This window comes from Lampetra planeri, chromosome 3 (genome assembly GCF_965212315.1).
Source record: "Lampetra planeri chromosome 3, kcLamPlan1.2.h2, whole genome shotgun sequence".
Lineage (NCBI taxonomy): Eukaryota > Metazoa > Chordata > Hyperoartia > Petromyzontiformes > Petromyzontidae > Lampetra > Lampetra planeri.
The window spans coordinates 4835764-4853488 of NC_136109.1; the positions used below are offsets into that span (position 1 = coordinate 4835764).

General features: G+C 52.2%; 1 protein-coding gene across 2 annotated transcripts in view; it reads right to left on the bottom strand.

Moving 5' to 3' along the window:
• LOC144736793 (uncharacterized) overlaps positions 1-17725 on the bottom strand; it is an 870278-nt gene that overhangs the window by 282091 nt on the left and 570462 nt on the right. For both annotated transcript variants that reach the window (XM_078619432.1, XM_078619441.1), the window contains 2 exons: positions 13684-13800; positions 12125-12242 (listed from right to left, as the gene is read on the bottom strand). In XM_078619432.1, coding sequence (XP_078475558.1) covers positions 12125-12242; positions 13684-13800 — 235 coding nt within the window. The remainder of the gene's footprint in view (positions 1-12124; positions 12243-13683; positions 13801-17725) is intronic.

Here is a 17725-nt window from a genome sequence, read left to right on the forward strand (position 1 = left end):
GCCGCCGCTGTCTTGGCCGACATCTCCGTTCCGGCGAGCGGAAAAACGGCTGCGGGGGTCGTGGAGGAAGCGACGTTGGAGGATTCCCGCCAAAAGGCGCTTCGCGCCAAAAGTCTGGAAGTTGCCGCCGTTTTTGGGGGGCCGCCACCGATTGGCGGGAAAGACGGACGCCACGTGGCCGGACACCTCCGCGCAGCGCAGCCCACGTCATCAGCGCGCGCCGGAGCCCTCCATTTTGCGCCTGACAACCGAGCCGACATTTTACACAACTACAGCGGAGCGCGGGAAAATCTCTCCGACGTCGACGACGATCGGGTCCTCCAGCAAAGATTGCCCGCGCTGTCGGCGTTCAAGGCGGATGGGGGCGACTGGGGAGCCTTCCAACGAAGGTTCCTCGCTCATCAGGAGATGTCGGGGTGGTCCGACACCACCGCCCTGCGTGCGTTGCCAGCGATGCTTGACGACGACGCGCTTGCAGCCTTCACATCTGCTGCAAGGTCGTCCCGCTCTACGCTCCAGGCCGCACTACACCTGATGGCGAAGGTGTTCGGGCCGCCCTCCACGTGTCGCCACCAGTTCTACGATCGGCGGAAGGTGGCTGGAGAAACGACGCTCGCCTATCGCACGGCACTACTCGCCTTGGCGGACGCAGCTTTTCCCCGCATGGATAAGGAGGGGAAGGACGCCATGGTGACGGAGCAGCTGCTGGTGTTGGCCCACGAGTTGGGGGTCCCCATCAACGTGGCGGACGAGATGGATATCTGCTCCCTGGCGATCGCCACGAGCATCCACGCGTACGAGGTCCTCAAACGCAAGCCGGGGGTCGTCTGCAAATGGGCGGGGAACGCGGCACTGGCCGCCACGATCGCCGAACCTCAGCCAGCTGCGGTGCAGGAGCAGGCCTTCGCTGCATCGCGTCCGGGGGAGTGGAGAACGGGAGGTCGTTCGCCCACACGTTCGCCCCGCAAGCTGGAGCAACCGAAACCTACGACGTCCGTCGTCTGCTACAACTGCGGCCTTCGGGGTCACGTCGCAGCCGGGTGCCGGGCCCCGCGTCAGCGCGCCACAGGACCACGTCGGGACGACGACCAGGGCCACAAGTCATCCCAACAAAACCCGGCAAGTCGCGGCACCTCACACGTTCGGTCCACAAACACGGCACATTCGGGTCGCCGCTTCGCGGTGGGGGGTTCGCGGCTGGGTGCCGGGGGTTCATGTCGGCGAGGGGGGTCCGTACGCGGCCCGCAAGCAGTCGAGTGGTCCGAATTGGCCCACAGGATCGTGGCTGCGTCGGCCGGGTCGTCCGTGGTAACGGGGTTCATTGACGGGGTTGAGGTCCGGGTGCTTGTTGACACGGGTGCGTCGGCCACCATCATCTCGGACCTTATTTATAACATTCTTCCCGTCCAAAGTAGACCCCTTCTGCCAGTAGACGTGCCATTTTATGCGGCGAATGGGGGATCCCTGGGGATCATCGGTCAGATTCGGGCGACTATTTGCATTGGTGACATCAAATTGGCGGGCCCTATTTTTGTATCATCATCGCTGGCCGTTCCCTGTTTGCTAGGTACGGACTTTTTGTCCAAAATGCCCATCAAAATTCTTATAGATCAGGCCTGCATAGAGCTTCCGTCAGGTCGGCGGGTTGCGTTCTTGTCGAGCCCTACCAAAATGCGCACGGTTTGTGCGACGGTGCAGGCGCTGGCGACTCACACTGTACGGGTGCCCCCGGGATCGCAAATGTTAGTACCCCTTCGGTTAAGGAAGCCACTCGAGGTGGGTGCGGAGGCACAGGGGGTGCTGTTGGGGCCGTCTAACAGAGCCAGTAGGGGCCTCGACTTAGCGGTTGCTCAAACCATGGTGAGAGGGGACAGTGAGCCGTTCGTAATGGTCCTGAATACGGGGTCGCGGCCGGCCGTAATTGCGCAGGGAACGGTGCTGGCTCACGCCGCGCCGCTACCCGTTGAGGAACGGCTCGTGGCTCAAGCAGATTTCACTGTTAAGTCGCATCCTCCAAGTGATGAGGGGACTGAGTGGTTGGACTCGTTGTGTGCCGGTTCTGCTAACTTGTCCGCGGTGCAATTGGGAGCATTGAGGGGTTTGCTAATCGAGTTTGCTGACGTGTTCAGCAAACATAAGTACGATATCGGCTGCACTGACCTGTTGCGCCACCACATAGCTACAGGGGACGCGGCCCCTATTCGTCAGAATCCCTTCCGGCTCAGCCCAGCCGAGAAGGAACATGTGCAATCGGCGGTTAATGATATGTTGGCGGCCGATATCATTTCGCCCTCTTCTAGTCCTTGGGGTGCTCCTATTGTCCTAGTAAAGAAACAGGACGGGTCCTTGCGGTTTTGTGTCGATTTCCGCCGCTTAAACAAAATCTCGATGGCGGATGCGTATCCGCTCCCCAGGATGGATGAGTCGCTGGATGCCTTGGCGGGAGCGCAGTTTTTTTCCACACTCGATCTGCTTTCTGGATTTTGGCAATTGCCACTCGATAACGAGTCTAAACCTAAAACTGCTTTCCGGACACCTGGAGGCCTATTTGAATTCAACCGTTTGCCCATGGGCTTACATTCCGCTCCCGCCACGTTCCAGAGACTCATGGAATTGGTTTTGTCGGGCCTCCAATGGGATACCTGTTTGATTTATCTCGACGATATCATCGTCTTTAGTCGGACTTTCGAGGAGCACCTCCAGCGACTGAGAGCGGTGTTCCTCAGGATGCGTTCCGCTAAGCTTAAATTTAAACCGGCTAAATGTTTTCTGCTTCGGGAATCGGTCAGGTATTTGGGCCATATCGTGAGTCGTTCAGGGATTTCGACGGACCCTGCTAAGACGCATTGCGTCAGCTCATGGCCAACGCCAACCTCGGTCACGGAGGTTCGTAGTTTCATTGGTTTCGCCTCCTATTACCGTCGTTTTGTCAAGCAATTTGCCACCATAGCCAGGCCCCTGCACGCTTTGACGGCTAAGGGTGTGAGGTTTCACTGGGGGGCGGAAGAGGAGGCTGCGTTCTGCTCCCTCCGTGACGCCTTGGTGCAGGCTCCCCCCTTGTGTTACCCCGATTTCACACAACCGTTTTTGCTTGACACAGACGCCAGCAATACGGGTATCGGGGGGGTGCTCTCACAGGTGGTCGGGGGGGTTGAACGGGTGGTCGCCTACGGTAGTAGAGTTCTTTCCCCCGCCGAACAACGCTATTGCGTAACTCGTCGTGAATTGTTAGCCATTGTGTTTTTTACACAGCAATTCAGGCCGTATCTTTACGGCCGTCATTTTACGGTCCGTACGGACCATGCGGCTCTACAATACGCTATGCGCGTGGCACAGCCATCGGGCCAATTGTCCCGATGGTTGGAGGTCCTTCAAGACTACCAATTCACGACGATTTACCGCAAGGGGTTGCGACACTCAAATGCGGACGCCTTGTCGCGGTTGCCTCCGTGCACGGACTGCACATGTTTGTTGGGATCGGCGCGGTGCAAACCCCCGGTCGCCGGCACCCCGGGAGTTGCGCTCGCCGCCACTGACACCCCGGGAGAGGACGCCCCCACGGGGAGGGATTCGCTGTTGTCGTTGCCCCTCATTGAGTGGGGCCGCCTCCAGATGTCCGACAGCTCCCTACTTACGCTACGTCGGAAAGTTGGCGCTCCCGAGGTAGGGGAGGCGCGGGTCGGTTCCTGGGTGTGCAGACAGGGCCTTTTGATGAAGTGGGACAACATGTCCCGGCGTCACGTGCTCGTTGTGCCTGTTGCTATGCGGGGTAGGGTTGTTCTGGCAGCTCATGAACGGCTCATGCATCTGGGTTTTCACAAAACGCTCGCCCTAATCCAGCGAGACTATTATTGGCCGGGGATGGGTAACGACGTGGCGAATATTCTTAAGGGATGCGTAGGGTGCGCCAAAAGGAAACCGCCACCATTGGCAGCTAATCCACCGCTGCAATCCATTCAGGTTTCGCGTATAAACGAATTGGTAGCGTTGGACATCTTGGGGCCCTTTCCGGCTACACCAAGGGGAAATAGGTTCCTGCTGGTTGGCGTGGAATACTTCACCCGATGGCCTATGGCATGGCCGCTCGCCAACCAGTCGGCTGCGGCGGTGGCGGACGCCTTTGTCCAGGGTTATGTTTTGGACAAGGGCGCCCCCGAACGCTTGCTGACGGATCAAGGAAAGAATTTTTCGAGCGTTTTGTTGCGCGAGGTGTGCGACCTGTTGGGTACAAAGAAAGTGCGTACTTCCCCCTACCACCCGCAGACTGACGGGATGGTTGAGCGTCTGAACAGGACGATTACGTCTATGTTGTGCCAACAGGTCTGCGACGATCAGGTTGATTGGGACTTACAGGTGCCGGGGGTACTCGCGGCCTATCGAATGGCCCCTCATGCGGCGACGGGGTTTTCCCCATTTTTTCTTATGTATGGGCGGGAGGCCGATCCGGCCATGGACGTCCAACTGGGGATTTCCCAGCCACGTGCAAAATCTAAATTGGCAGACCACATCAAATTTAATATCGCCAAATTGACTGAAGCGCGGGAGGCGGCAAGGTTGAATTCGCGGTCGCGGCAAATTGCGAACGAGAAATTGCATGAGCGGAGGGTGCATACGCATGATTGGAAACCAGGCGATAAGGCCTGGCTGCATTGTCCACATGCACCGTTGGCTACGTCCCCCAAGTTGTTGAGACCTTGGAGGGGACCGGTGGAAATTGTGCGGGTTGCACGACCCCAGAGTATACAGATTAAATGGGGGAAACGCCGTTGGTACGTGCACCCCTCCCGACTGAAGCCCTATGCGGCACCGTGTGACCCCGTTCTGTGCCGTGACGACCGGGCGTGTGATGTGACCGTCGACTCGGGGAGGGAGGTGTCGCAGGCTGATCCTCACGTGTCTCCACCTGACCCACCCCCAGGTGCCTCGGGCTTGACGGCTGCTGACCGTCGAGAGCCTGAACCCCGGGGCACGCACGGGTCCTCGATGCCTGGCCGATGTCTTCCTGAACCGCCGGCACCACCGGACGTTCAACCGCGTCTGGTGCCGTACGACGGACCGGCAAGGCGGACTCGGGCTAGGGCTCAACAATTTTCATGAAGACGTTTTTTTTCTCTACACCGAGCTCGCCCGGTGTTCCCCTCTGCCGGGGTAATGTCCCGTTGTAGGGACGCTCGGAAAAAGAAGGGGACACTGCACGAGTCGAAAGAAAAAAAAAAAATTTCCATTTATTTTCCTTTTTGCATACACATTGCTATTGTCACTCGCCGGTTTGTATATATTGTTCTATTGTCGCGGTGGCACTGGTTGATGGTTGCGGATGGTAGTGTTCGCGTCGTGTTGTGTTGTTACGTTAGTTGTTCTTGTTGTTGTGTTGTGTTACGGGGCACACAGGGCGGTTTGTATATTTTTATAGCAGCCGGGTCGGCTGCGAGCTATGTGGTAGGGGGTGATGTAGTGGTGGTGTTGACGTGCGCCGACTGTGACAGTGATGGATCACGGGGCGGCGCGGGGTGCGGGGTTGGGCACGCGTTGTGGGCGTGGTGTGGACGCGCGCGCCGGGAGTGACAGATGACGGGGCGGCGCGGCGTGGGTGGTGAGGCACGATGAGACGTGGGAAAACAGGATCGTAGCCAGCGCCCGGCGATTGGTCGAATAAGTGGGTGCTTGCAGCGACGTCCGCAGGTGGGGTATAAAGGGGGACGCGCGAGAGCACTCGGGGAGAGTTACCCAGTTGAAGACCCGAAGACGGAGCTGAAGACCTAGTGCCCCGAGACCCCTAGTCCCGCCGTCCTTGTGGGGACCGGGGCCCTGTGTGGCTCGGAGGCGAGGCTGTGGGACCCGGGGTCCGACGCCCCCGTGGGTCGGGCTGGGGACCCACAGTCGAGACGGATACCCCGGGCAGGGAGTGTCCCGAGTAGCTCAGTGGCGTTAGTCGCCGAGTAGCTAAGTGGATGTTGGTCATCCGAGTAGCTCAGTGGCGTTAGTCGCCGAGTAGCTAAGTGGGTGTTTGTCACCCGAGATACTAAGTGGATGTTGGTCATCCGAGTAGCTCAGTGGGCGTTAGTCGCCAAGTAGCTAAGTGGGTGTTTGTCACCCGAGATACTAAGTGGGTGTTTGTCACCCGAGATACTAAGTGGGTGTTTGTCACCCGAGATACGAAGTAGGTGTTAGTCACCTGTGAACGAGTTTGATAAAATAAAGAGTGTGTTACCCGTGAAGTCGTCTCCCGCCGAGTTACTACATTACACATACATACATAGACTGAACAACAACCGCCATTCGCCACTAAGTGGCGGTGACGTCACAACAACGCTTGTGCCAGGCTATGTGCACCTTGAGGCCATGTGAAGTGTCGAACGCCCGCTGGCAAGAGGTCACGGGGCAAACCCAGATGGCACAGCTCGACTGACTGAAACGACTGGCTGATGCAGCACCTGTGGCCCCTACTGTGGCAACTTTCTGTGCTTTAGCCACCCGGCGCTCCGCTCGTTGTTGTGAGCGTCGCTCCTCCGCCCTCCGTTGTTGTTGGAGGGTGACTGCCTCCAACTGGCCAGTAGCGTCTTTCAGGAGCCTCCTCCACAGTGGCCGATCTTGACACGGCTGGTACAAGTCAACCGCAAGTCTTCCTGTAGCACATAACTCCCATGTCTTCTCCAGCCCGTGCCGCACCTGTTTAGCCCCCTCGATCCGGCGAAACAAAAGCTGTTTAGGCATGTGGTGGCTGGCCATGCGGGCTACATGACTCAGGCAACGCAGCCTTGCCTGCCGGAGGTCACCGATGGGACTTTGTCCACATCTTTCAAGGATTTGTGAGCTCCTCACACAATGCAGCCTGGTTAAAGCCAGGATGGATCGTAGGCAGGCCAGCCTAAATGTTTCTAACTGGCGAAGATGCTCCATTAGGGGGGTCCAAGTTTCGCAAGCGTAGAGAAGGGAGGGAATGACCGTGGCCGAGAACACCTGAAGCTTCGTACGGAGTGATAGACCAGGTAGCTTCCACACAGCGTTACGCAGCCAATGAAAAGATACTGCAGCTCGACTGATTCGGAGTAAGACCTCTGCTGTTAAACCGGAGCCGGTCATTAGCACACTTCCCAGGGAAACTCTCCACTGTCTCCACAACTGGCCCATCACCAATTGGGAGTTGTGGGGGTGGAGTGTCCGATGGTACAAAATAGCCAGGCAGGTGCTTAGCTTTGGTTGGGCTGATGGTAAGGCCCCACCTGTTGGTGGCAAGCTCCAGGTTCACCAGCAGCACCTGGAACTCCTCCTCCGAGTGAGCAGCCATTAGCATCGGCATACATAACGTGGTTGAGCAATAGGGAGCCATCCCTTGACCGCACCCGGGCATCGATCAGCCTCCCATTGTATCTGTAGCAGATGGGAATTCTTCCGGTACAGTCATTGAAGGCTCCACGAACTACGTGGTCCAATGTGGGAGCCAGAGGACATTCCTGTTGCACCCCAAGGTGTAAAGGGAATTGCTCTGACTCACGGCCACGTAGTTAAGACGCGGGGCCGCTCACCATCATGAAGGTCCTTAAGGATTGTGATGAGTGGGTTCGGGACTCGGAAAGCACGAAGAGCAACCCAGAGGCCAGGCCTACTGATGGTATCATAGGCTTTGAGCAGGTCAATAAAGCACACGCATGGACTAAGATGCACACATGGACCTACAGACACGCAAATAAATGAAGTTACACTGACTAACATGGAGGCATGCACACACAGCGACTAACACACAGGCACATGGACTGAGACACACAAACACATCGACTTACAGACACACACACATATGGACTCACACATACATAGACATGTACTTGAGATACGCACACATGGAGTTACACACACATATCGACGTACACACATACAGCGACTCACACACACACACCGACTTGCACACAGCAATACGTGGACTAAAATACACATTGACGTAAACACACATATGTACTCACACACATATGAACTAAGACACACACACATGAACTTACACATACATAGACTGACACACACATAGCCCTACACACATACACATATGGACTGTGACACACAGATATCTACTTTAGATACACAGACATGGATTAACACACATATGGACTAACACACAGACGCATTGACTTACACACACACATCGAGTGACACACACATGTATAGACTTACACACACATATGGACTGACATACACATCGACGTACACGCACACAGATCGACTGACACACACACATGGACTAACACACACACATAAACACTTTTGACGTTGTCCGTTCGAAAAAGACACCCACATGGAGTGAAAGACACACATGGCTCTACACGCACACACATATGGACTCAAAGACACACACATGGACTCACACACACACACATCGACGGGCACAGCAATCAGTATCGCAGTACTACGTATGAGTAAATAGCGTGACGTGAGCGATCAAAACAATAGAAATGCATTGAAGAAATAAGCAGAAATCACAGACTGGCAGTAGACCGTGGCAGCGTTATAAAAGCGCATCAAAAAAAGGGGAAATTGAGCAACCCAAAAATCCAAAAAGAGTTTTGTGTACACAAACATAATAATTGTAACATGTTTCATAATGGTAAACAATGAACCTGAGTAGTTATCTTCACAAAAACAGAATTATTGTAACATCTGTGAACTTGTTTCATAATGGTAAACAATGAAGCTGAGTTTTTATCTGCACACAAACATTATTGTAATGTTTGTCAACTAATGTGTTTAACAATAATAAACAAAGGACTTGAGTTGTTAGCGTAAGAAGCAAGGAAATTTGTACTTAGCATAGGCGTGTTGAGGCCTTGTGCGATGCGTAGCCCCCGTCCTGGCCTACATTGGCGAGGCGCGGAGTTGGCACGTTGCCAGGCTAGGGGCTGGGCCGCTACCCCCTCTCCAACATCCGCCGCCCGTGCAAGAATAATGCTATGTAAGCAGTAAAATATTATTATGTACGGAGTCTGTAGTATAAACTGAACGCATCGTGTTGGGGGGGGGGGGGGCGAAGAGGACATGACACTGTGAAGAAATATCCACAGCGTCATGTGTGTACGTGTTGACTGTAAAACGCGTAAAAGAAAATGTCTCCTGTGAGCTGGAGCGAACGCGCATGACTTGGCAGGGTCCGTCCCCCCCCCCCCCCACGAAATTGGCGTCACTTGGTACAGTCGATGTCGTGCAATAAGTAAATAATGAATAATAGAAACGGCACAAATGTGTTAATTAAACTACTTTAAAGTTTACGGACGGGAAAACGGAATAGCCTATACCCACCACGGGGCTTAGGGCGTGCCGCCTGGCAAATTATTTCAGTGTTAAACACCACCGTCCGAGAGCCAAATCCCCCGCAAGCGCGAGCGCACGGAGACTTTTATATATAAGAGATGCCAGAGCCGTTTTAGCAGAAGGGAAACAAACGTTAGGGGGGATCTTTAAGATGATTCTGACACCTCCACGGAGAAGACAGCCCTTCCAAATTGGCCTTCTGGAGAACCAATGTGTCAAACCTGTAATGCCATGTGAAAGTGGCTGCATCTCTTGTTTCATCACATCCTCACCATCCCCGCCTCACCTCTTTCTCACCACCATCTGTGTACCCACTCATATCGCGAATCATCATCTACACATTGCTGCCGCTGCTCATTGTTCAGTGGCGCAAGCTATATAGGTGGGTGGCCATGGCTGTGTCGGGAACATTGGTGCTAGTGGGGACAAACAAAGGCATTAGGGCATGGAGTTTGGTCGACATGGGCACCACAGCTACCATCATTTTCTGTACTCTGTAGAATATTGCTGACTATCACCCATTAACTATAATTCTATGGTGGTAAATGGAGAAAGTATGGGCATAATTGGACAGATCAGGGCTCCCATGTGTATCACTGCGATGCCACACTCCACTCATCATGGTTCAGGAAGTTTCTGCTGTGTTAAATTCACCCGCTGTGGTAGCCACAATTCGCCACTCATTAGCGGTGGCAGATACGATTGTACAGAACAACCAAGGGCAATTTTGTGCAGGTCCTAAATACCTCCGACACAGTGACTACCATACAAGCGTGGACAATATTGGCTCATGTCAGCCCCTGGTCGAGGAACCTAAAGAGGATAATTGTTACGTGGTGGGGGCAATTGACCAGTCCGCAAAGGACATTGATGATTCATGGATGGAGGCAATTTCCATGCAAAACCAAAATGTAACGGCTTCAGCTCCGTGCATTTTTTTTTTGCATTATGACTGCAGGTATTGTGGTCTATGCAAACATGACTCCTTGTAAAAAGGTGTCAGTTTTGTTGCCAGATAGAAGGGTAAAAAAACAATTATCAATGCCAACGTGTTTATCCATACGACCTCCGGTGTTCTACGTTAGTGGAGCTTCAGATCGGCACAGAAGATACAGCCCCTATTTGTCAAAATTGACATAGGATGAGCCCTGTGGAAAAGACCCAGGTTCATCAGGTGGATCAAGAAATGTAGTGTTCAAAAATTACTGCAAAGATTATTGTTTCAAAGATTATTTCACCATCTACTAGCCCATGGGGGGGCGCCGGTCGTGCTTATGAAGACATCTGATAGTTCGATGTGGTTCTGTGTTGATTTCCAGCAGCTTAACGATGGCCGACACATCACCCTTACAACACATTGAGGCCCAAAACTACATTCAGGACCCCACAGGGACTCTGAATTTAACAGCCTTCCTATGGGTGTCCAGATGGCACAGGACACTTTCCAACACCTCATGGAAATTATGCTCACAGGCCTTCTGTGGGAGACTGCTTTGATTTATATAAAATATCACGTTTTCTGCAGAACGTTTGAGGAGCATTTGGGTCACCTGTTGTGGTTCAGGGAGGCAAATTTCTAACTGAAGCCCACAAAGTGCCATCTGCTGCAGTCCTCGGTGCATGATCTGGGGCATGTGATTACTGAATCAGGGATAGCCACGGATCCCCAAAAGACAGCATGCGCACGAAGAAGACGTTGGGGGTATGTTTCCTATTACCGCCGATTTGTCAAACATGTGGCGTCCATTGCCAAACCGTTGCACCTTGCCACGCGGAAAAAAATCAGAGATTACAATGGGGTCCCGCAGAAGAAGCTGCTTTCATGCAGCTGCGTTAGCATCTCACAGACGTTCCATCCCTGGCATACCCTGATTTAAGGTTGCGCTTTACACTACATACAAACGCAAGTGAAGTTAGACTTGAAAGCATGCTATCACAAGTTTATAAAGGACAAGAGTTGGTCATTGCCTATAGCTACCATGTGCTGTGCTCGGAAGAACAGCACTACTATGTGACCTGAAGAGCTATTGGCTGTAGTGCACTTTGTGCAGCAGTTTTGGCCCTATCTATATGGACGCTGATTCACACTGTGCACAGACTATGCTGCCTTGTAGTACTCACTGCACATCGGCCAGCTGGCCAAATGGATTGAGCGATTGCAGGAATACATTTTTCAAGTTGTGCATAGAAAAGGCCTCATGAACAAAAGTACCACCATCGCATCCTTGCACATGTATTATGGGTACAGTAAATTGCAGACGCATAGGCTTTGATAATGAGGCAATGGTTGCTTCAGTCGATGCTCCCATGGGCATGCCCAAGGACCTGATGACTGACTACCATCTGGGGTTGACCCTCGCCGACTTGCAGTGAATGCAGAATGAAGACATATCCCTTCCAGTCAACCCATGGCACCTGGGTCTGTCCCGTGACCTCCTGCCAGCAGTGAGCCTTCGACACTTCACATGGTCTCAAAGTGCACCTTGCCTGGGACACGCGCTGTGATGACATCACTGACAGTCTCTGCGGCAAACAGCAAGTGTTGTTTTGTTGTCTATTTATCTTTGTGATTGTATTCATGTCTGTGTGTGTTGTCTCCGTGTCTCTATAGTGTCTATGTTTTGTAATGGCCATATCTCCATAGTGTCCCTAGCGTGTCCATGTCTCTGTTGTGTCTGTGTCTCTGGAGTGCCCATGTATCTGTAATGGCCATATCTCTGTAATGGCCATATTATTGTAATGGCCCTATCTCTGTAGTGTCTCTGTCATGTCTGTGCTTCTGTCTTGTCCATGTCTCTGTCGTGTCCGTGCCCATGTATCCGAGTCTCACCCCTCCCACGCGTGGATGTAGATGTAGTCGGCCTCGTTAGAGCGAGGGATGAACCGGACGCACGTTTTCTTCTCAAACTCCAGCGCCGCCTCCTCGATCTTCTTGACATCGCCGTCGTCTGCAGGTCACACGCTGGGCGTGAGCGGCAGGGCCGGTGCTCGCACGAGGAGCCCACACTGAGTGCCAAGCGCAGCCAACGGAGCCGTGGTATGGCACGGGACACGGCATGGGGTGGGGTGAAATGTGAGTGGTGGTAGCGCTGGGCTTCCATGGGGAGGGCCTGGGGGCCGCTCCGCCACCTCGGCCTCACGGCTGCCACTGCCGCCTCTCCCTGCGCTTCCAGTCGGCAGCAGGAGGCGTCGCACATTCAACCCTTGGCGCTGCTTTAATTGAGTTGAACTTGCCATTCATCAAGAGCTGCTTCTCTTTCATGGCCACTGCTGGTGCTGCGATCTACTCGTTGTTCTAGAGTAGCATCATGGTTACCACTGCCTTTGACTGGATAGCATCTGTTACCTGTGGCTTATTGACTGAACACTCATTCGCTAGGTCGCACTACATGTATTTTACAGCAGATAAAGAACAAACATCGTTATCTGTCCTTTCTAATTGGTATCCATCCCTTCTAATGTCTAATCAAGTTGTGTTGAGTGAGCGGCACTGCTTCATATAAAGCCCGGAACGGAGTCCTTGCGTGAGTAAAATCTCCACCCCACTATCCCCCGCCTGGCAACGCGAGGAATCTTCACGATCCGTGGTGGCGACGCGAGCCTCCCTAGTGTCGCTCTGCGTGTCGTGCGCACAACTTCCTCTGTTCCATTAGCCCCAATGCGGCATTCCCATTACAGTCACACACGCTGGGTACACGCTGCACGTCACTGGCTCCTACACGCACGGTGCCATGCGTGTATCACGAGTCATGACTGATTTAAGGCAATGACTCAAGGCCTGGTTACAGATCCGTGCGTGATGATGCCATGTGTATATAGACACTCAGATTTGTGTTTCCTCTTCATCTGAGAGTCGGTCTGGTTCCTCGGCTATGTGGATGTATTGCCTATAGAGAGCTTCAGAGAATTCTTCCACTAATCTTTAGATTTCTGGTTCCATCCTTCTCCCTTAAGATGACCATTAGTGAAATGTCAATCAACATGCTCATTTTGCTGCAGCTATTTCAATGGAGCATCAATCATTCAGCACTTGGGGGATGTGGCTTGATTCTCACGCGGATTCAAGTAACTCGGCGGCATCTCACAGAGACTAAGACACCGAGTTGGGTTTCTTCTTCAGGGTCAAACCCTGTACCTGACTCTCCACTCACCACCAGCTTGCCACAGCCACCTCCACGCCCAGTCAGGTGATTATAATCAATCCACACAGAGCACAGCTCTGAATAATTTACGTCCTGATTTACATTGGGCTCTGCACTTCATTCTAGACAAGGGCCACTCTGTTTATGTGAACTCTGCCCTCAATCTGGTCACCTTCCAGTCACAGGATGAACAAGGTACAGGTGGAACAAGTAATGAGTAGGGGGAAGAGGAGGCGAGGCCACTCACAGAAGGCGAGGGACACTTTGTAGGGGACGTAGATTCGGCTGTCCCCAGCCTTGGGCCACTTCTGCACGGAGCGACGTGCGGGGTGGACAGCGATGTCTCCCCACTCGAGCGTGTAGTCTGGGTGAGACGGGACAGTGCCACTCACTTACACTCACTCACTGGCACTCACACTCACTCACTGAGACACTCACTGTGACAGTGAGATTCAAAGCGATGTCTCCCCACTCGTGCCTGTAGTCTGGGTGAGAGGGGACAGCGTCACTCACTCACACTCACTCGCTGGCACTCACTCACACTCACTCACTGAGACACTCACTGTGACAGTGAGATTCAAAGCGATGTCTCACTTACACTCAGCGGTGAGACGGGACAGTGTCACTCACTCAATGGCACTCACTGGCAGTCTCACACTCACTGACAATCACTTTCTGTGAGACACTGTCACTCGCACACACTCACTGTAAGACACTCAACGTGTGACAATATGATCACTATCATACTCACTGTGACGCACTCACTCTTACTGACTTGAAAGATACTCACTGTGAGACATTTACTAGTTGCGTCACAGTGCCTGATTGTGACAATGTGACACACGCTGAGTGTAAGTGACACGCTGAGTGTAAGTGACACACACTGAGTGTAAGTGACACACACTGAGTGTAAGTGACACACACTGAGTGTAAGTGACACACACGCTGAGTGTAAGTGACACACACACTGAGTGTAAGTGACACACACGCTGAGTGTAAGTGACACACGCTGAGTGTAAGTGACACACACTGAGTGTAAGTGACACACAATGAGTGTAAGTGACACACACTGAGTGTAAGTGACACACGATGAGTGTAAGTGACACACACTGAGTGTAAGTGACACACGATGAGTGTAAGTGACACACACTGAGTGTAAGTGACACACGATGAGTGTAAGTGACACACACTGAGTGTAAGTGACACACGATGAGTGTAAGTGACACACACTGAGTGTAAGTGACACACGATGAGTGTAAGTGACACACACTGAGTGTAAGTGACACACATTGAGGGTAAGTGACACACACGCTGAGTGTAAGTGGCACGCGCTGAGTGTAAGTGACACACACGGAGTGTAAGTGACACACACACTGAGTGTAAGTGACACACACTGAGTGTAAGTGACACACACTGAGTGTAAGTGACACACACACTGAGTGTAAGTGACACACACTGAGTGTAAGTGGCACACACACTGAGTGTAAGTGACACACACTGAGTGTAAGTGACACACACTGAGTGTAAGTGACACACACACTGAGTGTAAGTGGCACACACACTGAGTGAAAGTGACACACGCTGAGTGTAAGTGACACACACTGAGTGTAAGTGACACACGCTGAGTGTAAGTGACACGCACACTGAGTGTAAGTGACACACGCTGAGTGTAAGTGACACACACTGAGTGTAAGTGACACACACTGAGTGTAAGTGACACACACTGAGTGTAAGTGACACACGCTGAGTGTAAGTGACACACGCTGAGTGTAAGTGACACACGCTGAGTGTAAGTGACACACACTGAGTGTAAGTGACACACGCTGAGTGTAAGTGACACACGCTGAGTGTAAGTGACACACGCTGAGTGTAAGTGACACACACACTGAGTGTAAGTGACACACGCTGAGTGTAAGTGACACACGCTGAGTGTAAGTGACACACACACTGAGTGTAAGTGACACACGCTGAGTGTAAGTGACACACGCTGAGTGTAAGTGACACACGCTGAGTGTAAGTGACACACGCTGAGTGTAAGTGACACACGCTGAGTGTAAGTGACACACGATGAGTGTAAGTGACACACACTGAGTGTAAGTGACACACGATGAGTGTAAGTGACACACACTGAGTGTAAGTGACACACGATGAGTGTAAGTGACACACACTGAGTGTAAGTGACACACGATGAGTGTAAGTGACACACACTGAGTGTAAGCGACACACATTGAGTGTAAGTGACACACACGCTGAGTGTAAGTGGCACGCGCTGAGTGTAAGTGACACACACTGAGTGTAAGTGACACACGCTGAGTGTAAGTGACACACACTGAGTGTAAGTGGCACACACACTGAGTGTAAGTGACACACACACTGAGTGTAAGTGACACACACACTGAGTGTAAGTGGCACACACACTGAGTGTAAGTGACACACACTGAATGTAAGTGACACACACTGAGTGTAAGTGACACACGCTGAGTGTAAGTGACACACACACTGAGTGTAAGTGACACACGCTGAGTGTAAGTGACACACACACTGAGTGTAAGTGACACACACTGAGTGTAAGTGACACACACACTGAGTGTAAGTGACACACACTGAGTGTAAGTGACACACTGAGTGTAAGTGACACACTTGCTGAGTGTAAGTGACACACACTGAGTGTAAGTGACACACACACCGAGTGTAAGTGACACACCGAGTGTAAGTGACACACTGAGTGTAAGTGACACACTCGCTGAGTGTAAGTGACACACTCGCTGAGTGTAAGTGACACACACTGAGTGTAAGTGACACACCGAGTGTAAGTGACACACTGAGTGTAAGTGACACACGCTGAGTGTAAGTGACACACGCGGAGTGTTAGTGACACACACGCTGAGTGTAATTGACACACACGCTGAGTGTAAGTGACACACACGCTGAGTGTAAGTGACACACACGCTGAGTGTAAGTGACACACTGAGTGTAAGTGACACACACACTGAGTGTAAGTGACACACTGAGTGTAAGTGACACACACACTGAGTGTAAGTGACACACTGAGTGTAAGTGACACACTCGCTGAGTGTAAGTGACACACGCTGAGTGTAAGTGACACACACTGAATGTAAGTGACACGCACTGAGTATAAGTGACACACACGCTGAGTGTAAGTGACACACACGCTGAGTGTAAGTGACACACACTGAGTGTAAGTGACACACACTGAGTGTAAGTGACACACACACCGAGTGTAAGTGACACACCGAGTGTAAGTGACACACTGAGTGTAAGTGACACACTCGCTGAGTGTAAGTGACACACTCGCTGAGTGTAATTGAAACACACTGAGTGTAAGTGACACACCGAGTGTAAGTGACACACCGAGTGTAAGTGACACACTGAGTGTAAGTGACACACGCTGAGTGTAAGTGACACACGCGGAGTGTTAGTGACACACACGCTGAGTGTAATTGACACACACGCTGAGTGTAAGTGACACACACGCTGAGTGTAAGTGACACACACGCTGAGTGTAAGTGACACACACTTAGTGTAAGTGACACACGCTGAGTGTAAGTGACACACGCTGAGTGTAAGTGACACACACGCTGAGTGTAAGTGACACACACACTGAGTAAGTGACACACACTGAGTGTAAGTGACACACGCTGAGTGTAAGTGACACACACACTGAGTGTAAGTGACACACACACCGAGTGTAAGTGACACACCGAGTGTAAGTGACACACTGAGTGTAAGTGACACACTCGCTGAGTGTAAGTGACACACTCGCTGAGTGTAAGTGACACACACTGAGTGTAAGTGACACACCGAGTGTAAGTGACACACTGAGTGTAAGTGACACACGCTGAGTGTAAGTGACACACGCGGAGTGTTAGTGACACACACGCTGAGTGTAATTGACACACACGCTGAGTGTAAGTGACACACACGCTGAGTGTAAGTGACACACACGCTGAGTGTAAGTGACACACTGAGTGTAAGTGACACACACACTGAGTGTAAGTGACACACTGAGTGTAAGTGACACACACACTGAGTGTAAGTGACACACTGAGTGTAAGTGACACACTCGCTGAGTGTAAGTGACACACGCTGAGTGTAAGTGACACACACTGAATGTAAGTGACACGCACTGAGTATAAGTGACACACACGCTGAGTGTAAGTGACACACACGCTGAGTGTAAGTGACACACACTGAGTGTAAGTGACACACACTGAGTGTAAGTGACACACACACCGAGTGTAAGTGACACACCGAGTGTAAGTGACACA